This window comes from Struthio camelus, chromosome 2 (assembly GCF_040807025.1).
Source record: "Struthio camelus isolate bStrCam1 chromosome 2, bStrCam1.hap1, whole genome shotgun sequence".
In the NCBI taxonomy this organism is placed as follows: Eukaryota; Metazoa; Chordata; class Aves; order Struthioniformes; family Struthionidae; genus Struthio; species Struthio camelus.
This window is the reverse complement of record NC_090943.1, coordinates 78,113,150-78,140,985: the sequence shown is the minus strand read 5'-3', so window position 1 is coordinate 78,140,985 and position 27,836 is coordinate 78,113,150. Positions and strand designations below refer to the sequence as shown.

Sequence of the window (27,836 nt, the reverse complement as noted above, 5' to 3'; positions counted from 1 at the left end):
TTGAAATTTTTCTTAAAACAGAAATTCGACAGACTGTCTGGGCAACCTGTTGCAGTGCTGTGCCACCCTCCTAGTGGTCGTGTTTGAACATGTTCAAAGCTCCCTAGCCTTAGTGGCTTCTGGATGTCCAGAACCTTTTATACTTCCTGTCCTTCTTGATTGAGAATACAGTATATAACCCATTAAACAGAGGTGCAAAACAGATCACAACACTGTAACATAATATTTGCTCCCAATTCTGCTCAATTTGTTCCCAATGCTGTCACTGCATGATACATCAAGCTACAGTTAATTGCTTTTTTCTCCTGTTTCTTTTTTGTCATAATGTTTTATTTATATTTCTAACAAAAATGTTTTATTTTAGGGCATTCCTGGTAAAAGTGGGTTACCAGTAAGTACCCTTTTATAAATGTTTTGGTTAACTGAAGAAAAAAATACAATATTTTATCAAAGACTCAGCTAAGTTTAAGCTTAAGCAGCCAAGTGCTTTCTCCATGTGCTTTCTTGGAAGGTAGCTCTGGTGCTGTAATTAACAGAGCCCATCCGTTAAGTTCCTCATGTTGCCACGTGAGGGGCACCCATTCTTATTATGACAATGAATTATGAATTTCTCTTCTTATAAGAGAAATTTACCGTCTCTCATTTGCAAAGAAAATAAGAGACATGACCTACTATAAGCAGCTATACAATTTGTCCAGCCCTGGCAGGGAAGGATTTTTTTTTTTTTTTTTTTTTTGCAGAGAGAAACTGCAAAAAGACGACACCCTCAGACTTTTTCCAGAGCAAAAAACTGCTTCATTGCCCCTCAATAAGGGCATAGTCCCATGTTGCCGGCTTCTAACGTCAGCCAGTATTAATATTCCTCATGATCGTCTCTCTCTCCTCAGCTCTTGTGCAGAAACTGACCTGCGCCACCTGCCCCATCTGTCCTTCTCCACTCTTTCCCCAGTCATCTCCTACTTCCCCGTCTCACCATTCTGCTGTTTCATCCTCTTTGCTGTCATATTCTCTATCCTGCTCCCCTATTGCTCCTTCACCCCTTCTCCTCCCATCCACAGGTCAGTGCACCATCAGCTGCTGTTCAGCTGCATATGCGTCCTCCATCGTCAAGTGTTGCCCAGCAATGTCCACAATAAAGAGTCCCTAGCTGTCACGTTTCCCGAGTGTCTCAACTGCTATTGCATATCTACTGTCTGCTTTAATGTCATACCATTCCCAATTACCACTACCCGTCTGGTTCTTTGTTTCCATACTGGAAAAGGAACCTTTCCTTACCTGCTGCTGTTACTTTTTGCATCTTTCCCCCTCCCCAAGACCTTCTGATCCAGAGGCTCCCATTGTTACCGTATCTGTTCTTCCTTTTGTATTACACCTGCACCACTGCTACAAACTTCCTGTCCGTTCCTGCCCCCTGCAAGCGAGCCTCAAATGAAGCTGGTATATTTTAAGATATTCAAAAAATAAATCAATGGTCAGGGGATTCATTATTAATTCAGCTCATGCATGAATGCTGCCTGTGCACACTGGCGTACTCAGAGAAATGCAGCTGCTTTTACAAATACTTAGCCTAAACTCAGGGTATGTGTATCATTTTTCTGTCTTAGGACAAGAGATTTGCCTTTTCTTTATTAACGGAAGTCTGACTACATGCAGGCAGAACATTTTCAAACCAAATAATGAGAGAATGTCTTATAGAGAATTCTTCAAATATACAAAGGAGTTCAGGCCAAAACAATTATTTTTTCTGCTAGGAAAATAAAGGGGGGGGGGGGGGCGGGGAACAGTACTTCAAAGTAACCTGTGGGTATGTTTATAGCTCCTTAGAAGGCAAACAATCCTATTTCCTATCATAGAAACTTTGTCATATCTTGTGAAATAAACCATTGTCTAGCATTTTTTATAGATACTGTTTCATTCATGTGAAGTTGAGGTCCAGTCTTATATACCTGTCTTATACACATATACCTGTGCCACTTTACTATCAGGTTGATGGGGCTTCACTAAACAATGAAATTAGCTTGCACTGGATTTATGCTTGGCCATGTCTTCGTAAGTTTGAGTCCCTTATGTCTAAAATCACCACTTTACTATAACCTTGATACCAGTAACTTCCCAAGGAAAAATAAAAATAGAAGAAAAAAATGCCTTAAGTCTTATTATGCATTTTTATGCAAAATAAGTTTGTACAGTCAATCTTTGAAATGAGCATAATACTAAGAGCTGAGCAGCAGAGTCCATAATCAGAACTGTCTTGATTCCCAAAATGCCATTAGGTAAAATTCATTTGTCTTCTGAGTCTTTTCCAGTGTTCTAACTAAATTCATAAATAGAGCCAATGTATAATAGCACTGACACTAAAGTCAGTAGCAGTTTTTCTAGCCTGTGATCAAGACTCTCTAGGGAAAATATATACATATTATGTATGGATAAGATGAACATATATAGAAAGGTTATTTGGGATTAATTTGACTACTGGAGTTTAGAAGAGAAAATGGGACCAAATGCTGTGCAATACCATGTCAGATGCCAGTGCTCAGGAAGCATCCAACTCAGTAGGAACTGAACATGTTCAGGTGGGTCAGGGCAAGAACGGGCTAATGTCAGGAGCATGATATGCTGCACTCGGAGCAGCAGTTTGCAGTCATATGTTACCAATCTATCTCACTGTTCTCTTCTCTGCTGTCTATCACTTCTGTATGAAATTAAAAATAGAGTTCTTCCAAATGTTCATTTTCGCATAGTTTGAAAGTTATTAGGGAAGATGCAGAATCCTAGCTTGAAATCCTCCTGCTTATGAGCATATTTAGCAACTATGGAATAAATGAGGACTTTCTTGCCTCTTAGATACTTAAACGGCTAAGAGACAGAAAACGTGAAAAGGGCTTGTTACAGACAGCTATCACTATTTGTTCTAAGGGAATACAGTTTTCAAAATACTTGTCATCAGTGCTGGGTGGTCCATCCAGTTGGCATCTTATCAAATCAAAGCTTAGCTTGCCAGATTTTTCCATCCACATTCCCCAAGCAGACTTCGCTGCTGCTTTGATGTGGGAAGAGTAGATGTGGTCAGAGACACATTTTGTGCACTGCCAGCTGCTTAGAGTTGTAAGCTGCTGCTCTTACTTCCATGTCTCCTCCCAATGCATTTAAGCAAGTGCATAAAATCTAGCACCATTACATGCAGCCTCTGTTACTAAATGTGTGATCTGTCTGACCTATGATAAAGATCACGTCTAATTTAAAAATGTATTTCCTTTCAGGGAAAAAAAGGACTTCAGGGATTGCCAGGGCTGAAAGGAAAAGCAGGCCTAAAAGGAGAAAAGGTATGTGTCCTGTTAGTGTCCAATGATCAGTCAGATACCATTTAGGCTTGGCCATGCATTAATTGGCTACGCTCTGAGGAAAAAAAAAAAGTCAACAAATGATAGGGAATCATAGGAAGAATTTAAACTTCTTGCTGTTCACCCATGCATCTGCATAAAGGCCAGTTGTTAACAGAATCATAAGGATATTTCAAGAATATGGAAAACTTAGGCATTAGAAAAAGCTGGACTTTCAACAGGAGAGCTGTTAAGTATATTTAACACTTAATAAAGAAAAGCTAATTGTTATATATAACTGCTCTGCACAACTTACTCCACTGGCTAACTGATTTAACAGAGGCATTATAATCATATTAATCTTATGAAATAAATACAGTCAAAATATGAGCTAATAATGAAATCTGAGATAACAATTTGTATCTCTTCTGAGCTGAAGTGAGCCTATAATAGATTAATCTATCATTAAAGCACATGTTCCACACAAAACAGGCGGTTAGCCAGTTAGTCCAAGGGCCAGATTAATCATTTGTTTCAACTGATTACCAAAGCAATTCACAAATTCACAAAGCATAACCCGTATAAAGCTCATGCATTCCATTCAAAAGAGGCAAGAATCATTTAGAAGGTGAAATTCATCCCCAACATATGACAGATCACTGGGCTGCATGAAGAACTACTATAGCCCCTCTGACAGAAGCTTGATTTTCCCTATAATATTTGTCCACGACACAGTGAAAGAGCAGAACAAAAATGGCCTAAATTTCATTTCACAGTTAGCGTCCCAAATTTATAGGAAATCTGCTTTGGTCACACTTGTAGACTTCAGTCATTTCCAGGACACTTGGTACCAGCATTAATAATTCCTGCTAGTATGCTCACCGTAAGAAGGTTTCAAGATAGGGTTGTTTACATTTCTTCTGCTTATGAGCAAAGGGCAAAAATCGCAGAAGCAGCTTGTTTTGCAGTTGCTTCAGCTACAATTACTGTTAGGCAACCACTACTTCCTCCAGAAATAAGTGCTGCACCTACACTGACAAATAAAACAAGCCTAGGGACTGACTGGATTGCTGATGCATGTTCTTGCTAGCATGTTCCCTGACAGCATTTTGGCCCATGGCAGCTAGACCTCTCTCAGACTATGCCTGGGTATGGTTCAGGGACAGCATGAGGCAGTGACTGTTCCTAGCATGCTGCAAGATAAGACTGGGTGCAGTGTGAATCTGTTCCTAGTATGTGCTCCTCCAATGCTATCTCAGGAGGCTTTTTACTTTCTAACACTAATCGGGTTGATGGGCAGCAGTGTAGTTCTCATGTTATTTCACGTACGTTGCACCAAAAGAACCTCATGCAAAACATTAGCTTTGAAAACATAGGGGTGAAAGGAGGCCCAAGGCCAAGTGTTATGTACCGTGAATAAAGTCAGTCTGGTCCAGCTGACCTCAGGACCAAAGAATGGTCCACAGCCTTATTTTGTTTAGCAGAATAGGCATAATTAAGGGCACTTTTTTGGTAGGAGAAGAGGCAGTTTATCCCTAGTGAGCTAACATAGATCTGAGAGCGAAAGATTCCTATATAGTCAATTCCTGACTACATATGTGACTACTTTAGTCAAGACGTCTTAAATTTTATCTTCCTTTTTTTAAATCAGCTGATACTGTCAAGTATCAACTGATACTTCAAAGTGGTACAGTGAGAAGAATCTAGCTGATGTATGCAAAGCACTGTTTTACAAGTGCTAAAAATCCCAGTGATATGTTGAAAAACACTAAGGAACACTGACAGCTTCATCTGCCGAGCTTTTTCTTGGGTGTATTTTAGCCAGGCTCAATTCCTGCAGTAGAAAGTGGGAAGCAGAAGAAGACATTGCTCTGGCCCCCTTTTACATATGCAGGAAATTTTTTTAATTTTAAGTAAGGTGTCCATAAAATCACTTCATGTTCCCAATCAATGTGACTTCCTGAGGTCTGTTATGTTGGCAAGGTGAGCAAAATTTAAATAACTGATCTAGACACAAAAAATATTCACAGCAGCTATGTTCTCTGAAGACAGCCAGAATGTTTTCAGTATAATAATATTTATAATTTGAGGAACAGTAGCAGGATCCACCTGCCTGTTTCTGGTTCTTCTCATTGAGGATGGAAAGCTGGGAATGAAAATAGTGCCACACCCAGTGCAAGGTGTGGAGCTGGCTATGCTTTGGTTGGTTGTCATCGTTTTCACTTTGTTCAGTGCAGAGATACAGCCATGAGATGCTCCTTGGGAATGCATATATAAGTAGGGCTTTCTAGACATGACTGTGATCCCAGCATGAAAACTGGGAGTTTTTTTTCTTTCTTGTAATACATGCAAAGCAGGAGAAACTGCACAAAAACAAGCACAAAACGCTGACAGGAGCTAATGTAATGATCACTGAAAAAAGCAAAGGATGTATTAAGGCAAATAAACAGCATCTGTAAAAGAATATGCTGGCAGACAATGAAAATAGCCGCAGACTGATTAAACACATTCCCTGTGAATATGACTGAAGTATCACTATAGGAACCATTTGACAAAGCCACAGGGAACAAAGAAATGAGTGAATACATTTATCTAATGAATTCTCAAACACAAAGAGCCCTCTGACCAAGAGGCAGGTGAAATTCTGTGTTTCCTGCTATGTGACTGAATATATTAATTTAGAGAATGTGATTAAAATGCTCATCAGAGTGGAAAGAGATGTAATCCCAGATAACGGATTGGCAGGACTGAAGGTAAAGCACAGCTCCCTAGAGACTGGCCAACAGAGTCGGTTACCTCTCTGTGGGTTCCACCTCCTTCAGAAAGGTCAGTGCCAACCAGGCTGGTTTCCCTCTTCCTGCTGCAAGCTGGGAAGCAGATCACCTCTTGCAGCTCTGCAGGCTTGGGTTGGATGGACGGAAACGTGTGCTACGTACAAGCAGTGGTGGAGTGAAGGCTGAGCTTCGAATTCCTGGAGGCTAAAGAAGCTCCAGGATATGAGCAAAGAGTTATGAGCTCCTCCTTTCCCTATCGACATACATCTGCCCTGAAACCAGAAATGCCATGTAAGCAAACTGTCCATAATTCACACCAAGAAACTCCTCAGAACTGTGAACTGGAGTTATTGAATGCCAAAGCCAAGAAATGTGAGATAGTCGGGGAGCGAGAGGTGGGCACTATATCCACCTCTCTTGGCGTTCCCTCTGTTTGATGTACCACGTAAAAAGCAAGTGGAATCCATCACTTTTAGATGCAAGCACAGTATAAAAAAGGGAAAGAAAATGAGTGGAGGGCCAATCATTTGCTGGAAATAACATGCCTATCAAGCAAGCATGGGATTTGGCATTTTTTCCCACTGGTCCTCTAGTTATTTATGATACTGTTGGCCTTATGTTTGGGGGATGCAGAGACACAACCTCTTTCCAAAACAGTTTAAACACAAAGGCTAAATCTGGCTTAGTGAATTCTCCAGAAGAAGAAACATGGATAGTTGAGAAAGAAAAGATATGTTTTCACCTGTAGCCAGGTAGTTGAGAAAGAAAAGACAGGCTTTCAACTTTGGACTCCAAAAGTTGAGTCACGACCTCAGCTCCTGAGCTGAGTGAGGTAAAGTTGGAGCTGAGCAGAAATTTTGATATAATTCATAAATACCTTAAGCAGAAGCACTTTGAACAGACCTCAAGAGAGATTGTAGTAATTTTGTGAAAAAAAACAGTCCTGAATTGGTACTTTTATTGTCTTGGCAGTAGATAAAGGTTAACACATAGAAAAATAATCATTGTTTTTGGAAATAGCTTGACAGACAGGAGCAATAACGCGAAGAAAGTTATCTATTAAATACCACTGTGTGACCATGCTTTCTATTTATTTATTTATTTATGGCATATAACATACACTAAAAGTATGTGATGCACAGTAAAATGTAGTTCTGGCAAGAAATATGTAATGTCTAATGCTGTTGATGCAGCCTGAACACTTGTGTATTCATTAGAGACGATAGAAAATGAAAGTCCTTTCTTTGTTAACGCAGAGATCATTTTTCTTAGGAGCTTGCCTTAAAAATGAACAACTTTAACTCTGTTCGTAGCGTCTAAGCAGACACTTTTGTTGCTTCTTGTGACTAGAGCTCCACAGAAATTGCAGCTAATTTGGAAAAACCTGCTACAGAGGAAGGATAAGTTGATGTGATCAAGTCTTTGCTGATTCATATTCATTCCTGTTTTAGGGTGATCCTGGTGAGGGATTTCCAGGACTCCCTGGACTACCAGGACCCCCAGGACCGTTTGCTCCTTCCAGTGGATTTGTGAGTATTTGGGGTTCTCTCTCAAAAAGTTTGGCTTGCCTCAAAGGAAGATAAAACTAAATAGGTTTTGCCTGGGAAGATAGCCTGCTTGCCACAGAGATCATCACATTTTCTAAAACGCTCGGACAGAAATATAAATGTCTAGCTTCAGGGCGCGCATAGAGACAAGTATTCACATTTTTAAAAGCAAGTCTGTGTGCTTGGTCTCCTGTGCGAAAGCAAGAATATATGGGAGAACAAGAGGCAAAAATTTCATCAAAAAAGCATTATAAAACTGAGTTATTCATTACTTCCCCCTCCTGAACATGGAAGCGGTTTGACAGTCACTTATGTTTGCTGTCATTAGATACTACAGCACATGATGACAGCGTTCATATTTTGCATGCTCAGTATTCCGAAAATGTGAAAGAAAATGTTTCAGCCGCATCTCTCCTCTGCACATGTACCTCTCCCACTGTTTCCACGAGGAGACGCACATATGCAGCTGGAGAAAAAGCTTGGCCTAGATTTTCAATTCAAGTTGCTGGAGCTGATTTTACAGATAGATATGGTTTCCACTGGCAGGAGTGGAAGTCCTGTGGTGAATTTTAAAATAAAACTATTTGTCACACTAGGTATTCTGAGCATTTAACAACATATTCTGAGACATATTCTGGGGAGGAAAACCAATGCTATACTGGGGTCCTCCGAATTATTTCCATCTGTTTCTATAGCACAAAATAGAGTAACATTGCTGTGAAGAGCTGCTTTAACTTGTCTCCACTGATACCGACTTCAAGAGCCCAACAAGGCAGCTGCAGCCCTCTAGGACATGCTGCTCCAGCCATACCTCTTTTCACACTCTGAGGTCACTTGAGTAAACGTAGTGCTGAACACCTGGTCCTGCACCACTTTTTTCTTTTTTTATTGCCTGTGATAGTAAGCTTCAAAGCCTTTTATTCTCGAGTGAAGCACAAGAAGTCTCAGCGCAACCAGGAAAAGCACCGGTGACTCCTGAGCTTTTGAAACTACAGCTCATTCAGACCCTAGTCCTCTGTGTACTTTGAGCTGTGGTTTATAAAGCGTACACAGCTATGAAACTCATCAGGGATTTGTAATGGGAAGCGTCTGTAGTTAATTTCCTTTTCTATGAATTGGCGTTATTTCATTTCAAACGTCGTGGAACTCACACATGTAGAAAAGTAGTATTTCAACTGCCGAGAATTGTTTGTTGGACGTCTTGGTTTATTCCTTTCAATTTTTTAAATTATGAGTTCTATAAAACTTTTATAGCACTTTCAAGTTTGGTAATTTAAAAAATGGATAGCTGGATTTCATTTCACTTTCTTTTATATTACTCAGACCAATCATGGCAAATTTTCCACAAAAAAGATTTTTTTTTGAGTCTTTAAAAATACTTTTGCAGCATCCATGTTGACTATACTTTACATTATATATTCCATAATACAGAAAGATGGCTTGAAGCTAAGCTGAAGAAGCTTGGGTCCATGAAATCACCTTATAAATGAGTACAGCCAGACTGTGATACAAAACCAAATAGTGTTTTTCTAATAAAATATTTTAGAAAATGCTTTAGTATATTATTTTCCCTTTTTGAAATGTCTCTTCAGATCCCAGCTGAAAGAATCTCATAATTTGGTTTTTGAACAAGGGGGCACATGAAAGGAAACAATGACTAGTTGTTAGGTATGCATTTTAGGACATCCTTAATGGTGTCAGGTATCTTTCTAAAGTTAAAAACTGTCTGAAATATTATTTAGTCTTCATTACACTTCCACAGCCACAATAGCACCTACCTCCTGCAGGATGACTGTCACTGCAATGATAAAGCATCTGCAGGTAAATATGGAGCTCGGTATCTGCACAATAAACTCGTATGAAACTCACTGAAAATCTGACTGAAATGCTTTTGTTGCCTTTAGACCCACAAAACATTAATTGAAATTCAAAGATATAATTTATTTCACCAGCAACATTCTGCTGCGAGGATGCTGACCATAATGTTGGTTGCAGGAATTGACAAGAGATGTTTTCCGTTGTTGCCCTTGGAAGCAGTATTTTAAAATTAAATTCTCTTAATTTCAGAGTATATTGGAACCTGAAGAATCAGGTTCTGGAGACCTTGATGGAGAGATTGAGATTTTAAGCGTAAGTGTATATTGATATTTATTTCTCATTAGCATAATAAAGAGCTTTATTTTACTCATCCAGATTGTAAAAGGTTCTCTTTCATTGACAGGAATATAATTTCACAATGCAAATCATGTAATTTTACAGAAAATGCTTAATTCACAGCATCCAGAAATTCTTTGTAGGGAACTGTTGGGGTTTCATTCCAACATCTGCAAAAAATGTACATCTTTTTCTCCCAGCTGTCTGCCACAATTGCAGTGTATTAGGGAAAGGTCTAAATGCGTGTAGCTAGGCTAGAAATGTGAGAAAGGAGAGGACAACAAAGAATAATGCCAAGAGGACTTTTCTAAAGGAGAAGATGCTTTAAACTTGATTCTGAGAAGGCAGTAAAGATGAGAGAGATGGGAATGACACTATTCATTGCTTATTTTAATTTGGAGCACCTGCTTTTAAAAAAATATGTATGCTTGTATGAAACACTTCACACTGTACTTTCCATTGTTGATCCGTTTTGATGGGCATTTGCACTCTCTTGTGTGCTTGCCTTTGTGAAGAAATGTAACGTTGTCACATTAAGGCTGGAGAGCAGAGAGAGATGCTGTGATTCAGCAAAAGCTAGTATGGCTTTGATGCACGTTCTTATGTGATTTCCTGTGTAACATCAGACTTCTGCTGTCAGGAAGGAGTGTTCACCCCATGTAAAACTTGAGCTTCAGGCTATTGACGTGCACATGGCTACAGGTGAAGCTGGGACAGTCAAAGCAGTTGCTGCCTCAGATGTTTACTTCATCCTTCTCCTGGAGCTGGCCACCTCAGCTTCAGAAAGAGCTTGTATAGCTTCTGCATCAGCTAAACCACTTAATTTTACAGCCACAGCATTCAGGAAATTCAGCATCAATGTCAGCAGCCTGTGCTGTAAAGCGCAGCAGTTAGAGCTGATTCACGAGCTGTTCAACTGTGTTTGGGATCAGCAGGCTGCAGGAATAGGGCAGGACAAGTGGGAGGATAAGCACTGCTTTAACATTTTAGTGTAATCTGTCACTCTTAGCATTCCATGTCAATTTTATGCACGGAAATGGTGCATTGGTCTTGTACTTCCCCTTTGCAGAGGGATGGCATATTTTGAGAGACAGTATTTGGATGAGCAGGGCTCTGCATTTAAAATGGGACATCTGGCTTGTTTTTCTGTTCCTGCTTCTGAGCAGCTGAGGGACAAAGGAAATGTTTGGAGGCGGGGATTCTTAGTTTTTACTGGGCTATTTTTTCAGAGAAGAGGCTATATTTCCTTATATGTATCCTGAGCAGAGCAACACTGGATTCCTTTCCTGGGCAAAAAGACTTCAATTAACTAGAACCTGCTGCCAGATACACTTTGGAATTAGCTTGTATGTTCTTGAGCCACTTCTACTTCCTATTTTCTCTAGACAACCAGCCAGACCAAGCCTTGTTCCTATTGAAAATCCAAACAGTAAATATCTATGAAATATCTGTTTCTGATCACTGTCAGATGAGTTACAAATAACACGGTTTTCTGTCCAGAGAACTAGTGAGAAATATAATGAATGAGGGGAAATATTACAGTTAAGAGAACTGTTAGAAAAATGAGAAGCCGAGTGGCTGAAGATCAAGAAGCTTAAAAGTAAAGACTTCCACTGATCCCTCTAGACAGACTGAGGGACAATCTTTCACATAATCTTTGGGATAGAACGTTTCCACGCTTTGATTAGAGCCTATTTCATCAATAATGAAACTTCCTGAGAAATGAACTCCCTGAATGCCTCTTTGTTAAACTGTGAAGTCCAGAGTGCTGTATTCAGGGGCCTCCATTCTGCAACACATTTCAACGATATTCCTCATTCTCCCGAACTGATTTCTGCCTCAAGACTTCTTTCCTGTCTCTTTTTTCTGCCAGAGTGCTGACTACCTAATTCCCAAGGCCCTTCAGAAGGGAATCATCACGTGTTGAAAGTTAGTTAGCTTGCCCAAATTAGGAGACTAGTCCCTTTAGACGCCCTATATAGTTAAAGGACAGAGACAGCTAGCATAGGCACTGGGAGAGGCTCCCTAGAGAAGGCTCTGTTGATGTACTGAAATTCCAAGATGATCAGCTTCCTAGCAGAATCCTATAGATGAGCTTAGGCCAGAATTAGAGAGTACCTTGCCTTGCAGACCTATGCCCCTAAATTTCAAAACGTCCGTGATATTTGCCTGCCAACACAAGGGATCAGTGATAACGATGGACTTGCACTTGAGAGAGGTATTTTGCAAACATATTAGTTCTCACCACACAGTACATTTCATTCATTCTGTTTAGTTTAAATAGATCTACTCATGTGCATGCAGGACAGATCTTTGGAGCCGAGGCCATTTTTATAGCACCAAGGACAGTCAGGTTGTGACCACGAATGCAGCTTCTCAGTGCTACAGCAGTAGCATGGAGAAACCCTTGGAAATCAATGGGGAAATGAGTAATCCCTTGATTTCAATTTGGTTCAATTTATTACCATTAGGTAGTCACTAGAATATCTCTAAGGTCTTTACCGGGTTACAGAAAGCAGACGATTTTTCAGTTTTTAACTTCTTTCCGTTGCACGTTATGAGGAGGTGCAATTCAGAGAGCGAGGACAGAAGAGGTCAGCATGACCCTATCTAAGGAGTGTACCTGTGAAACCAGAACTGGTTCTTAGTGAAGCAGAAAGGAAATATGACCCAAGCTGAGAGTTTTATGAATCTGAAAATTCACTGTGAGCTTTACTCATTCCATGCACACTAAGCAAATGAACTTGACCGGGAGAGAATTGAAGGACCTTCTAACAGAAACAGCTTTCTAATGATGCTTCTGATTTATCCAGGGTCTTCCTGGGCCACCAGGCCCTCCAGGATTGCCTGGCCTTCCAGGAAAACCAGCACCTGATTCAAATGTGGGACCTACTGGGTCACCAGGGGAAGATGGAGCTTCTGGAGAACCAGGCCCCGAAGTGAGTATCCACTTGTGCACAAACATTAACGTTGTTCCTGCCCTACAGCAAGAAATTCTAAGCCTTACAGTCTGTATAATTCTTAAAAATACTGCAGAATATTGTTAATTATAGAGTTTGGATTTTTTGCTGATTTTATGCAGATTTTTCTGGAAAGTAACAAAATTGATGTCTAGTTATCCCTATCAATAGCACATTACTCCACAGCAGGGTGAAGATTAGGCAGAGAGATACCAGCGAATCTGGACCAGAATTAGTAAAAACTAAGGATGGTTTTACCAACACTGAATAAGGCTAAGGTTTTTTTTTCATCTGATGTTTTCAGGAAAATGAAGTTAGCTAAATCACTTACATAATCTGAAGGGAATTTGTAGCATAAATTGAATTTTCCTCTTTCAGCGTTGTCTTCTTACCTTGTGTTCAGTTAGGCAGAAACACTTTAATCCTGTGGACATACGTAGTCCTACGGTAAAAAGTGTTGCTAAAAGTTTGAATTTTATGTATTTGTTGATAGATTCTCAGTCAAGTGCTTCTCAGAGAAGAGAAACAGTTTTTCACATTGATCAGATTTATGAGCCTTCTCTTGATCTTAGAGCAAATGTCATTCTTTTATCCCCTATCAACCATTTGCCAGTAGCAGGTGTTCTGAGGGCTAAATTTGATCTATATATTCATATGGGCATCAAAGTGGGTCACTCTTGCTTTGCCTGACAAAGTGTAATGGACAGATATTAGAAAGTGTATTGGTGACACCTATTAAAGAGGAAATCTCATTGCCTCTTAGTTGTGCCAAATTCTTGGGGATAACCAAGTGAGAGGTTAATACAAAACACAAAAAATGTGAGTACTGTAACTTCGAACTTCTAAGTGTCTGGCCTTCAAGGTGGAACCCAACATCCTTTGTGCAGAGAGAAATTAGACACCTGAAAATCTTTAAAATGAGATCCAAGGATCACTTACATGGGAAGCCAGGAAAAAACAAGAGCTGAGGATGTAATTAACCCTGAATTAGCCAATAGGAAACACTGAGAGTAGTTTGAGTTGTATATATGATATCTCACTTAGAGCTATAGGGAGGTCCATTTGTCCAGCACTTCCAAGCCCTATCCCGACAGTTAGTCCTTTTCAGTAAGAAGCTGGGTCTCACAGTCTCAGGCCACAAGGGTTTATGAAGATCACCAGTTGTTGACTCAGGCACTGAAGTGTCCCCTGAACGGTCGGAAATGCAGTGTTGGACTTTGAGGTTTGTTCTGAGAATAAACTCTATCTCTACTAACCTGTCAAAATTAAATCTGAGATAAATAGAGTATAGAAGATGTAGCAGTACATGGATTATTATGTTGCTGAACTACACACAGTTTTAATGTTTGCTAAAATGTATGCTCAAATGCTTTGGCTATGTTTTGAGTATTTATTTAGTTATTCTCTGAAATGCTCTTTTGGTTTACAATTTTACAGGTGATGGAGGAGGCAATTAGTGGTTCTGGCATCGTGATGAGATGCTTCACTAAGGTCAAACAAGTTGGTCCTATAAAAGTATACTCAAAAAGAAGTATTTTTCCTCCAAGCTCTTTACTGCCATGTTTCAGCAAAGAAGGCCTTCTTTGCGTATGTAAAGGAACTTTGACAACAGGATTTCACCACAGTTAACAATTATGAAACAGATCATTAGAAATGTGCCATTGACTTAAATTTGAAGACAAATATCAAACGCATTAAATTAGTGTAGTGGAAACACGATCCCTTCTTTCGTTAACCCTTTGCTTTGTAGAAATTATCAATGGATTTTTAAATTCTTCTATGCAGCTAACTGTGGCAAGGTCATCTTTTATGCTTCTGATGGTTTGTACTGAGTGCTGTTTGTGGAGTTAGCCTCTGATCTAGCAATAAGATCTACCCAGGACACATTTGTCCTGCAGTTACTGTAGCATAGGACACGTCTTGCAGGCTCCAGGTAAGCCTGAAAGTAATCAATAGTGCTCGGGTAGCAGCATGTAGCTCAGTGCCTGCCAGCTGCAAAAGCTACAGCAAGGCTGGCCTGCACTGAACTCATACTGCCATGACAATAGTGCTAGCAATACCTGTGCAAGCTATGTTGGTACACTCCTGACACCTCCTGCAGGGAATATCCTTAAATATGCCTGGAGCACCAGTGGTTTTGGTCTCATTCACCATGTCTAAGCTGTAGGGCTGGGGAATGGTTCTGTGGTTTGGATAGGTGACCTTGTCATATCCTGACAGCATAATAGGCTAGGACCCATCTGTTTGCCATCCCCTTTCCACCTCCATCCTCCTGTACTCTGTTTTCCTTGGAAGACAAGCCAGATGCCTGGGAAGGGAAGAAATCTCCAGTCTAGAGGTTGTGGGGCTGAGGATAAGAGGTTGTACTGAGAGCACACCTGCCCCCCTAGTAAGAAAGTCACCATTAACCACCTGAGGACTATGATAGCAGGAAATCATTTTTCTATTCTTTCCTATTCTTAATTCCTCTAATTAAGGAATGAAGGCCATAGGAGCCACTGATATAACTGAAAAGATCTCCAGAAGGACTGACTAAATGACAGCAGCTCTCCAGTGTTGCTTGTGGTGGCCGCATTCCTAGCGTGCCGTCCCCAGGCCTTGCTTATCCTGCAGTACACATGGTCTATCAACCCTTCCCGGATGTTTTCTGCTGTGATTGCAAAAGCAAAATATTTCCTTCCCTGCACTGGTCAAGTTTTTGGAGCTTCTTTGCTATATGCCAGGCCCTATCTCGCTGGTAGAAAAGGGAGATGAGGAGCTCATCCATGGTCTGAGGACAGCCTAGGCCAGCACTGGACAGGTTACTGTCTTTATTACTGGACTTGACTCCAGTTCACAGGTTGCTTGCTTGCTTTATTTGTTTGTTTATTGTCAGATTATGATTCCCCCGAAGTCATAAGCTTGGCTGAGAACCTATGAGATTGCGATCAGGCTGGGTCCTTTTTATTTGCTGTTTAGCTTTGGAAATGTATTATCTTATTTGATCACATTTTCATATTTGGGGACTTATTTATTTGTTACAGTAACCAAAAGAGCTAGTAACGTGTTGTTTCAGTTGAAAGCTGAGATTCTCAGCTGAGAAAAAACTTCTTCACTGTGAGGGTGACAGAGCATTGGAACAGGTTGCCCAGAGAGGCTGTGGAGTCTCCTTCGCTGGAGATATTCAAAACCCGTCTGGATGTGATCCTGGGCAATATGCTCTAGAGGACCCTGCTTGAGCAGGGAGGTTGGACTCGATGATCTCCAGAGGTCCCTTCCAACCTAAACGATTCTGTGATTCTGTGATTCTGTGATTCTGTGATTCTCACCTGACTCTGGGCAGCACATCACGTCGCTAGGTTTCTAAGAATGTTTCAAGATTGCAGCATTCTTGGGGAGTATTAAGGAACTTGCCCAAATGCTTTCTTAAGTGTGCTACTAATTACCATAAATATTTCCTACTAACTGCTCTGAATACTTCACACCAAAAGATTAGCAGACATCACGGTACTGCAGTGACTTAGATAGGTACTTAATTGTACAATTGTCTCATTTTAAGCATGAACAAAAGACCTTCTAGCATATAAATAGGAAAAAGGCACTTTTATACATGAATGCAGTGCCTGGCCTGTCTTTCCATATTTTGTCTTCCAAAAAAATTAATTAAGTTTACATTGTATTTGAATTGATTGCAAGGTAAGTTATTTCTAGTCACTTTTGTTCGACACTGAATGACTGGCTTGCTTAAACTTTAAAAAAGTCATATCATCTTGCAGTTGGAAGAGTATCAAGCATTGTAGAAACTTCTGGAGTGACCTTTCCTGACAGTGCCTGTTTTGGCCACCTTTCTCTGATTGATAGTATGCTCAGAAAATAAGTAGAGGTTTCTGTTCATTTCTCTAATACCGCTCAGTGCTATTTCCTGGTGCTCATGTATTTAAAATCGATAATCAGTTTTCAGTAAAATGAATGTGCTTAGCATCCTAGTGCTTACTATCAGAAACAGTCTGCATATGACTAAAATAGGCCTATATTTTTCCATAAAAGAGAATATTATTTGCTATTTAGATAAAGATTCCGAGAAATTACAAAGACGTGTCTAGGATCAATAACAGAAAAGAAAAAAGTAGAGATGTGCAAAAAAAGAAAGCAGTAAGCATATTCAGTCAGTCAGCTCAGGTCCTGTATGTGAGATATAGTGATAACATTTGATATCAGCTGCTTTTCATGCCTGTGACACAAACAAAAAGCCTGTATAAGCTTGAAGCACATGTGCAAAAAAAGAAATTAAGAGACAACAACTTAAAATATGTATAGGCTTTCACCTAACCAGGAATGACTCACGAAGTCTGGAAGGTGGAAAATTTCCCCACAGCAGCCATTAAAGAGTGGGATGGATTGGGATAGGTTTTTATGAGCTGACTGAATACATTCAGAAGCGTGAGTCTCCTACAACAAATACACGTTTTTGGCTTCGGTTCCCCTTCCCTTTATTTCATGTCTACCCATACAGCAGACCATACTGGACTTCCTACATTGTCTGCTGCACCTACAAATACTAATCAGGATGGCTTCCTAAGACAAAAAAAGGTGAAATACTGGTCAGATGTCATCTAACTGTGATGCTCCTAGCTGTGCTTTTTTTTTTTTTTGCCTTTTTTACGGAAATTTTTTGACACATCTGGCAAAACTGACTGTTGCCCTAATACTTCATTTGCTGCATTTGTCAAATTACAGTGTTTACATTTACACAAATTACAGTGTTCGATTAAAAGGTCTCCATAATAGTGTCTTTTATGTTAAAAATGTACGTTCAACATCATGAGTGTGCCCGTTTCTGTATCTGTGGAAGGCAAAGTAACTAGAATGAGCTGGGACATTTGTTAGAAGAGTTCTCAGAAAGTAATACTGTGAAAATAATTCAAAGAAAATGAGGGAAGATTTGTTCGTGTTATGATGTTCATCTTCCATGTTAAAGATAAGTATCTTCCCTGTTATATAATCTAGGATTTCGCAGGCTATAATATTGACTACCTGTAACCATTTGTGTTTCTAATGCACCAGAAACCATCGCTGTCCTTCATGATAATTCCTGAGAGACATACCAATCTAAAAAATTGAAGTTAAATGCTAACCAGGCTACTGAAATAAATTTTAAGAAGAATCAGACCATGACAAATTTGCAGGCTGCTGAAGGGAAATTCCGGCTATTAAGAGTATAGACCCATGCACGTGTTGGACGACCTGAGAGACTGTAGCCATACTCTCCAAAGATTTATACGGATGTTTACCTTTGCACACTCTGGGTGAAAGCAGTGGGACTTGTTCACAGCAGCAATTTTAGGCCGGGAGTTCTGATTCAATAAGGCACTGAAATAGCTGTGTAATTAAAGCTTTTGAGTTGCAAATTCTGATTTCAGAAGACTAGCTATTTACTTAAAGTTATGCCCAGGCTTAAAGGCCTTGCTGAATCCGTGACTTCATGATGTAACAGTTCTTTTTATGAGAAACATGTCTTGGAAATGCTTGAATAAAAGCTGCTTTTTGTAATGGGAAGTACTGTTTTCACTAACTGTTCCACATTGCATCTGATACTGATCTGCTATTGAGCTGATTACATACATATTTTTGAAATGCTGCATGAAGTTATATTGCCTCAGGTAGCACAAAGACACATGGATGCACCCTGAAGCGAATCACAAGTCTCCAACTGTTGCTTAATAGCTGCGTAAGAGAGACTGTTCAAAAGCTATAAAGGAAATAAGCAGTTGTACAGCAAGGAGATACGAAATTGCTAAGCAGTATAGGTGAAAGAGTCATAAAAATTTAGAATAATTTTTGTTGCTAATCCAACCTCTCTTCTACCCGTCCTCTGTCTATGCAGCCATGACAAAGTACAGTATGAAAATGGGTTTCAGACACACTGAAAATATTTCTTATATTTTAATAATAAAAACAATCTATCAGCTTTTCTATCACATATAGTGCATCCTAAGGGCAAAAATAGGCAAAAAGGTGAGGGGAGCAGTGACGAGGCCTTTGTGACCGTTCTGAAAATCCCAAAGAAAAAGATTGCTCCTCTGTCCTTCTACAATCCATTTATTTACATCTCCAAAACAGATCAATAAATAAATTGATAAGTGATTCTCAGAGGCCAGACTGCACATCTGTAAACTTAATTAAAGGCTTGCAAGGCCTAAATTTTAAAATGTAAAGCATGCAAATATGTATGTAACTGTTCACTTTCTTGCATATCTAATTACTGTGGGTTGGACTCCAGTAACTGTATTCATTGACTGGTTGACTCTACAAAGCCAGTTTTTTCCCTTTCTGGCTATTGCTTCGATCACGTGCTCAGTCATGGGAACAGCAAAGGAAATTAGGTGCAGAGCTGAATACACGTTTTATATTTAATTATATTCAAATAATGTTTTGGTACAAAGCCAAACTCTTAGAAAACAGGAAATACTAATGTTAATGGTGTTAGCTGCTACGCATTAGAATACAGTCTTTCATATTGTTATATCATTAGTTGATCCAAAATACTTGGCTGCATGTGCTGGGAGGAGGGCTGTTGAATGGCGCCTGCTTTAGACTTGCTGTCATTTGCAGGGTCCTCAAGGTCCTCCTGGTCTTGACGGAATGGTTGGCCCACCAGGGCCGAAGGGAGAAAAGGTAAGTTAATCGTTCATGTTGCTCCAATCCAGTGAGAAATCTTTGTCAGTTCTAGGTCAGAAAAAGCCTAAATAGTCGTCCTTGCAACACAGTGTTTTCTGGCTTAGTAAATTTTTTAGTTGAATCCAGCTGCTAATAGCTTATTAGAACATACCCCCAAAGGCATATTTAGCAACCCATAATTCTCTGATGGGTGTAGTCTTATTTTCTGCAGCATGCAATGTTCAAAATTCAGTAAGAGCTATTTCAGTATGATTTCCCAATAAAAAACTAGTCATAATTGGATTCACAGAGGTCAATCTGTAGCAAAAGAGAACTTCACTCTTTGTCCAGACTGGCACAAACTGGGTTATTTTTTACTGAAAACTGTCTCTGCAGTACATATGTATAAGAGCCACTGGAATAACTTAAGTTTTGATGCTTGAGTCTGTTCCCTACGCTTCATCCTAATTTGGCCTTTCGACCACTGAGACAGTAAGTTCTGTGCACTTAACTGCTGAGTGCTGCAGTGCTGCTGCTGCCCCCAGACAAGTTATCACTTGTGGCAGCTCCAGCCTTCATTTCACCCTTTGATTACAAGTTTCAGCATGCTAACTTGGCAGCAAGATAGTTAGTGGCTTAGTTTTCTGTTGACTTGCTGCACTGAATAGCTTCATGGAGGATCAAGTGAGCACTACAGCCACCAAAAGGGGAGGGGTGAGTAAAATGCAAATAGGATCAGGAGAGGACCCCATCCAGCAGATAGATTTTCTTATGCTGCCATGGAACGAAAAACTACACATTGAAATATTTGACATTCTTTTTGTATACTCACAAATTGCTGCATCCATTTTTTGGCACCTTGCTTCAGGAAGAATATGGAGAAGATGGATATAGTCCGGTAGAGAGCTACTGAGATGGTGAGGGGCCTAGAGTGCATGACCTGTAAGGAGAGGCTGAAGGAGCTGGACCTGTTTAGTCTAGCAAAAAGGTGGCAAAGGGTGCTCTAATAGCTGCCTGCAACTCTTTGAAGGGCAATTGCAAAGAAAGAAGATGAAGGCAAACTGTTCCTGGGAGTGCCAGATGATACAGCAAGGGGCAGTGGTCACAAACCGCAGCTTGAGAGGTTCTGGCTAGACATCAGGAGAAACTTGTTCACTGGGAGGTTAGCGCAGTACTGGGGCAGGGTGCCCAGAGAGGTTCTGGACTCTTCATCCTCGGAGGTTTTCCAGACTTGGTTAGACAAAGCCATGGCTAACCTAATCTGGAGCTGTTGATTGTTCCACTTCAAGGGATAGGTTGGATAAGATGGTCTCCAGACGTCCTTACTAACTCTGATTCTATGATTTTATGCCTCTCAGAGTTAAATGACTGCAGGAAATTTTCATTTTCCAGTAAGCTTCTAGATCAAGCCTAACGTGCCAGAACTTGAAAGCGCACCCCCAAGTCCACATTGAAAACTCACATTCTATTAGACAAGTGAAAACTCAACTCCTAGACAGAAGGACTATTGATGTATTTATTTATTTTTAAATCTCAAGATTTTTTTAATACCACCTCTGCAGACTGAAAGATCTGAGTCGTGATTTTGAAAGACTGAGGTTGGCAGAGCTACATAACACACAGGAATTAGCAGCTATCCAGAAAATGCCAGTATGTAGAGTTGAACAATGTTAAAAAGCAGGCAATTGAAACTTGTGCCCATCATTATCAGTGGTGTGAGTTTTATGTGGAGGAGTCTAAGAACAATAGAAGTCTAACTGAAGTAATCTGAACCTTAATCTCAGATTATAAGAGAATTTAGTGTGGAAAGGGAAGTAATTAGAAGAAAATGAGGGCATAATCCACCAAAGAAGGACTAAAGCTCAATTGTCTTTTCTCACTGAGCCTGTTTTTTTTTTTTTTTGGCATTGCATATATTTGATAAAATTAACTGCAAGTGAAACACTATGTATTTACACATGCTCAATACATTCCCCAGCACCTTGAAATTATAGGATTTTTCCATTTCTACTAATCATTTTTCCTGAAAACCTTGGTTTAATGTGTATTGCAATATCTAATTTTAATCATTATTCCCAGTTAGCACAGAGAGGACTATAGGAAGAAACTTCAGAATGCACTGAAGAGTGGGATGTAGAGTCAATTTGTGCCTTGGAGTGCAATTTTTTGTGGAATTTTGCCATTGCTTTTGGAGGAAATCATTGTTATTGTTTTACCACTGTTTGACACTTATTCATTTTGCTCAGCTTCTATGATAGCCCATGAGGACTTTTTCACATAAGTTCAGAAGAATGAGGATGTGACCCGCAATGCATAATTCTGTGTGCTCCAGACATTTAAAATTTGCAGCAATTTTTACAACATGAAATTACTTCCAGTCTGCATACCAGACCAGAGCGATCCATTTGCAGTTATAACTTCTGATTTACAAATTGCTTTTTTTTCTAACTAAGAGGTCTAATGTGTTGTGGATATTTTAATTAAGCAAAAATAACATTACTGTGTTTTTGTTGCCTGACTAATGTTCTCACTCTAAATAATTAGGATTGGTTTTCTTTTATAGGGTGATCAAGGTCTTCCTGGTTCTGTTGGTCCAAAGGTAAAGAAAAAAAAAAAACAATGTTTTTATGGAATAGCAGTATCACTCCAATATAGCATGTTACTTATAATTTACCAGTGGAAAGGGTTGAGAAATCTAGATTATTATTGTGCAATGTGATGAAGTCAGCAAATCTGACTTCTCAGTTCACCAAAGCACATATTTGCACCTACTTGTGCATGCCCAGTTTAACAATAGACTGATCTTTTGCTTTAGGGTGATGCTGGAATCACTGGATCAATAGGTCCCAAAGGAGAAGTCGGTGCTGATGGGCCACCAGGGAAACCTGGACCACCAGGACCACCAGGACCACCAGGACCTCCTGGACCCCCAGGTGCAAGCTACAGTTCAGGATTTGAGGTATTTTTCTATTATGGGGCTTCTTGTAACTACGGATCTATTTCCTTCAGAGAAGGGGCAATGTAATCATCTGTGTATCTCATAACTATTTAAGACTGAACTGATTACAGATAGATTAATTTGCTCCAGACTGAAATCTGTCTGTGAATAGCCTACAATTCCTTTTCCCGTGGGCATTTGGCGATAGAGTTGTCCATGCTTAGACCATGCAAGTGATGGGTTTCTTCAGGCAATTTTCATGAAACTATTCAGCACTACCAGTTTTCAGATGCTATTATTGATGTTCATATCATTTGCTAAAATCAAATGTTCAAAGCTATTACTGTACTACAAATAAAAGTTCATTTGGCATCATTTTATTTTTTCATAGAGCAGAGATCTAAATATACACTGACATCTGCCAGTATTCATTAAAATTGAACTGCAGGTTCTGCATAAGCTACTACTTTCCCATGCTGTAATTTCTGGGGCCATGAGTTTAGTTTAATTTAGACATGTCACTTATATAACATGGAAATAGACAGTAAGGTTTTAGACATTTATGACCTCACAGTCTGTTCTACTCAGCAGAAAAAGATTATACCAAAAAAAAAAAAAAAGAAATTCCAGATGCTTCATTTTGCTCTGAAAGTAATACCTTCATCACTTTCGAATACGAGGTCTGGTCACCTCAAGCTGAGTTTTACATGTAATTTGAGAACTGCTCATTCAGATGATTTTTTGGAGCAGAAAGCAACTGTGCAGTACAGAAAGCCAAAGGGAGCACACTCAGGTTCAAGAAAAAAAGCTTCTGCATTTGATGTTTTTGTCAGGTGATTGCCTGCATTGACATTCATATATCACTCTTTTTTCTTTTTCCATGCATTTTTGATTTCTAATTTAGCTCTGTTTGGCTCAGGAGAATCTTTCCAGAGATTTTTTTTTTTTTTTAAAGAACATAATTCAAGTTTGCACAGAAACTAAGGGTAGTTTCATCGGAGGAGTAAGCAGTATTTGACCAAAAATACTGTCCACATACAGAATTGAAGTGGTAAATTGGTGGTGTTTGAAAGATGCTGCTTTACTTGCACATAAATACACTTTTCTCCCAGTATTAACACTACCCCTTTTATATTTCTCTTTGATTTACTACAGAAACACTTCAGGTACTCCAAGTACAGAGCTGACCACTGATGCTTGTTTGGAGACATATTCCAATATTTGATATCTGATTAAATAGTACTGAATACTACTAATTAATAATCTCACTGACATCAGTGCATTTCAATGAACAAAAAACCTCTCAGGCAGTTCACAAGTTCTTACTTTCCACCACTGCAATTGTTAGGAAGGGACGGCATCAGATGTAAGCGTACAAAGTGTCTGTTGCGTTAACTTAAACCCACGGTAAAAGCTGATACAGAATCTCCCCCGAATCAGTACCTTCTTGGCTCAGAATGGGGTCAGGACTGCCAGGAAGCCACATTATCATCCTAGGCCTGATACGAGTTAGAGCCCGTGATTGTTTCTCTGTCTTATATCCATCTGCTGTGACCCTTGAGGATCCAGGTATGCGTTAGGCATTGCTCCTCCCTTCCCCGTTCACACTGTTTGAGTAGAAGCCACCTTTGCCTCATTACATTAACAAAGAAATCTCCTGCAAGTGGGTGGTTAGGGCAAAACTCTGCCACTTCTGGTGCCTAAGCCTCAGAGGAACAAAGTTATCGGAAGAGCAGGAGATGAAAAACATTGGGAGTTCCCACTTTGGTGGACATGAATACAGAAGGATCCCCAGTCTAACTCCAGCAAGAACTAGCTTCACCTAAGCTTCATCCTGTCCAAGTGGCATCGGCATGGTTGTCATTTCCCTGAGAGGAATTATACTATCAATAGGCTTGCTAGTTCTAGCTGAACTTTTGGATGCCCGCCCCTGCCATCTGTTAAGGCAGCACTGTGGTCTGCCAGTTCGTTAAGGCTAGACTACCTTTTGGTTGGCAGTCTGTTTATTGCTGTAAAGCTGTCTCTGCAAAACATTCCTGTTAGCACTTGTTAGCATCTGTGATCAGCTATATGCAAAAAACCAAATGGCGTTAGGAAAAGAAAGTAACTGCATTTCCTGGCACTTGTGCTTGCCAAAAGAACAGTTTGAGTTGCAGAAGGTACCTGGTAAACCTATTTAAAACATGCAGATATCAAAAATGTTGTATAAAGCAGGCATGAAGCACTCTCTTTAAGGAAAAAATGTTGGCAGAGATAGACCAATTAAAGCACAGTGGAGGCTTGGGAAGGAAGGACCCAGAAACATGGCTTGCGATTTACCCTGAGAAGTTAGTATTTAGTTGAACAGGCCAAGCATGCAATCTCAGCAGGTCTTCTGTTGATATTTGACCTGCTGAAAATCGATGAAGGAACTAAATGAAAGGCTGAGTAACATTCATTCTCAGGTGAAATTACATGGAAAGGTTTGACTCAACCTAATGACTAGCTGTCGCCTGCCCCAGCCTTGAAAAGGGAGCTCCTGATCCCACCTCTGCAGTGCTGCTTCCCTTTTGCTTGCTCTCACGGGGTTGGTGGAGAAGGGAAAACAATGAGACCTCTCCTTTTCACTGGATCAGCTGATATCTTCCATAACTTCAGCATTAGGCTGTCATTTCATAGCAGAGTAAGCTGATCTAATTGGTCTTCCCACCCTTTCCCTTACACTGTTGCCCATGTACATCAGCCCCTTGGCGATCTGAGCCGTTTCAAGCCACTACCGGCACAGAAAGCTAAGTATGCAAAGAATAGGGTCCTCTAACTGTGGCAAGCCGAAACAACGGCTCACTGTCACTTAGAGGTGGAAATTTGACTTCCTCCTTCCCGTTCCTCCTCCCATCTGCAGCCGTTCCTGGCGTGTGCCTGCCATTCCCATGCGCTAACAGCCAGTGTCCCATCAGTCCTTCCACAAGCCAGTTTAACATACTAAAATGGTGGAAAACTCTCCCCACTCCAAACAAATTGCTCATTTTCTGCCATTTTAGTGGGTTAAAGTCACTCACAGGAAAATTAGAGGATTCAATATGTGGTGAAAATGGAGGCTGTACAGCTGTGAGCAAGAAAGAGGAGTGAGAAAAGAGCAAGATTTCCCCTTTCCAGAAGAAGTAAACCTTAGGTCATTTAAAATTGTAGCTGAAAACAAGTGAATCATTTCCTGCTGGCATAGTCCATCAAAATGGCTTAGAGCACAGTCTGACAAGCCCTGGAATAGGCATAAGGCAAGGAACAGGAACATGTAGCTGAGGTGGGGGATGAGAATAAAACAGTGAATTGTGGCAGCCTGCAGCTTTATTATTTTGGCTGCTTTGGAACTGCCACCTCACGGCTCAGCACTAACTTTGGAATAAGTCAGAACAATTAGAGCTGGAAGCAGGTTGCCTACTTTCTCTATTGTCTCCTTCAAAACCTCTAGAAAATCTCCATAGAAAATATGAATGTTTCCCTCCAAAAGACATCTTTTATTTCAGAGAGATCTTTTTTAAGGCAGCAGAGGGCCACCATGATGGTCAGGGAGCTGAAGCACATAACCTGTGAGGAAAGGCTAAGGAAACTCAGCTTGCTTATTCTGGAGAAGAGAAGGCTTAGGGCTTTTAGCAGCCTTCCAATACCTAAAAGAAGGTTATCAAGAAGACACAGCCAAGATCTTTACAATGGTGCACAGAGTGATGACAGACAGTCAAGCATGGGAACAGGTGCTTAGAGAGGTTGCAGAACTCCATTCTTGGAGGTTTCCAAGACCCAAGTGGACAATGCCCCGAGCAACCAGATTTGAAGTCAGTGTTGACCCTGCTTTGAGCAGGAGGTGGGACTAGATAGCCTCCCAACGTCCCTTCCAACCTAACGAATTCCATGATTTTGTGACAGAACAGTTCTTTCAGCTCGGGTTCATTTCAGCCTGCTGCGCTCTAGGCCAGAGTTGAGCGTTCAGCCGTGAGAGTAAGGAAGGACATTTATTTTTTAACGATGATTGCCACTCTTAAACTGCCTGGGAGGCCGGCCCTGTTTTAAATCAGTTGTGTAACCATTAATAGTCATTACAATATTTCAGTAACAAGGTGGTAAAGAAGCGCTAGGAGAAAAATACCACTACAGTATGCTTAAACGTGGTGCATACTTAAAACTGTGATACTGTCTCACTTCTGTCTGATGCTCTCCAGCCTGAAGTGCGAGAAAAATGGTGTCAAAGTGGCGAGTCTCTAAAGACCAGAGGCTCTTACACTGTATGAAAGATCAACATACTCTTATCTTGTTTGAGGATAGCTTATCTCCGCAACACCACACATCGGTCAAAAAGAGGTTAATGAGAAAGCTTAAAAATATTTGTCTTTGGTGTCTATCCAGTTTTTTCAGTACTGTAGAAAACAGAGAAGTTTAAAAAAAAGGAGAGAGAGCGAGAGAGAGAAAGAGAGAAAGAAATACTTAATCTGGTGTAACTTTTTTCCTTTTCACTAGGACATGGAAGGATCAGGGAGTATTGGCTTGTTAAGTGAACCCAGAACTCCTGGAACAAGAGGGCCAAAGGTAAGAGGGTGTTTTGAGGGAGAAGAGGTTTTTTTCTTTTCATAGATAAAAATGTCCTTCTATGCTTTTTGGAAGCCTGTAGCCCCAGTCAGTAATAGATCTGGCGTGACTTTACTGCATGGGATTTAGTTGCTAGAGAATCACGTTGCAATAAGGACATCCTCCAAAGAAGATGTATGGTATTTTTCTGATTTCTGGTTAGCTGGTCACTCTTAGATAACTGACTTTCTGCTCTGGTATATTTTTCAGAGATTATAGGATGAAATAGAGTTTCCTTGTATGGTCTTGTTCTCTATTCCTTGTTTGTATCCCTGGTAGAAGCCCTTATTGCTTCTTTCAATTGTTTTTCAATTTATAGAAACTAAATAGAAACTAAGACCTAAAACATTCTAATACTGATAATTAAATCCAAGTGTACCCATACACAAACTAATTTTGTTCTGTTTTCAAAATACAATGGGCAAAATAGGAGACATTTTAATGAGCATGCATAAAGAATTGGTGCTGTAGTGTGAGCAATTGGTCTGTCTAATTATTGAACAGATCTGGAATCCTTATACAGAGAGAATGAAAAGCAAAGGATCAGTTTAGGGTTTTTTATTACTTTCATAATTAAACATCGAAGTTGACAGGATTGAAAGACACCACACTTGAAAGGTAAAAAATAAGGGGTGCAATAAATAATTAAACTGGGGAACTCACTGCCATAAGATATTAATGATGGCCAGATTTCAGCAAGATTCTAAGAGAAATTGAACATCTATAACAATAATAGAACATCATCTTTTGCATTACAAAGGGTACACATTGTCAATTAATATTTTCTGTTTATGCTTCCTAATATAAGCCAGGCTGTGACTGATTCCCCATGGATGGACACTGGACATGGTGTCTTTATGCTTATATTGAAAAATCTAGCCCTCACTACTGACAGAAAGATAAGAAAAAGG

General features: G+C 40.0%; 1 protein-coding gene across 3 annotated transcripts in view; it reads left to right on the top strand.

Annotated features, from left to right (window-relative positions):
- The window catches only part of COL15A1 (collagen type XV alpha 1 chain), a 155,462-nt gene that overhangs the window by 76,077 nt on the left and 51,549 nt on the right, over window positions 1-27,836 (top strand). For 2 of the 3 annotated variants that reach the window (XM_068931312.1, XM_068931311.1), the window contains exons 9-17: window positions 365-391; window positions 3,261-3,323; window positions 7,546-7,623; window positions 9,709-9,771; window positions 12,609-12,734; window positions 19,347-19,409; window positions 21,955-21,990; window positions 22,207-22,350; window positions 26,818-26,886. In XM_068931312.1, coding sequence (XP_068787413.1) covers window positions 365-391; window positions 3,261-3,323; window positions 7,546-7,623; window positions 9,709-9,771; window positions 12,609-12,734; window positions 19,347-19,409; window positions 21,955-21,990; window positions 22,207-22,350; window positions 26,818-26,886 — 669 coding nt within the window. The remainder of the gene's footprint in view (window positions 1-364; window positions 392-3,260; window positions 3,324-7,545; window positions 7,624-9,708; window positions 9,772-12,608; window positions 12,735-19,346; window positions 19,410-21,954; window positions 21,991-22,206; window positions 22,351-26,817; window positions 26,887-27,836) is intronic. The other variant, XM_068931313.1, reaches the window with a different exon arrangement.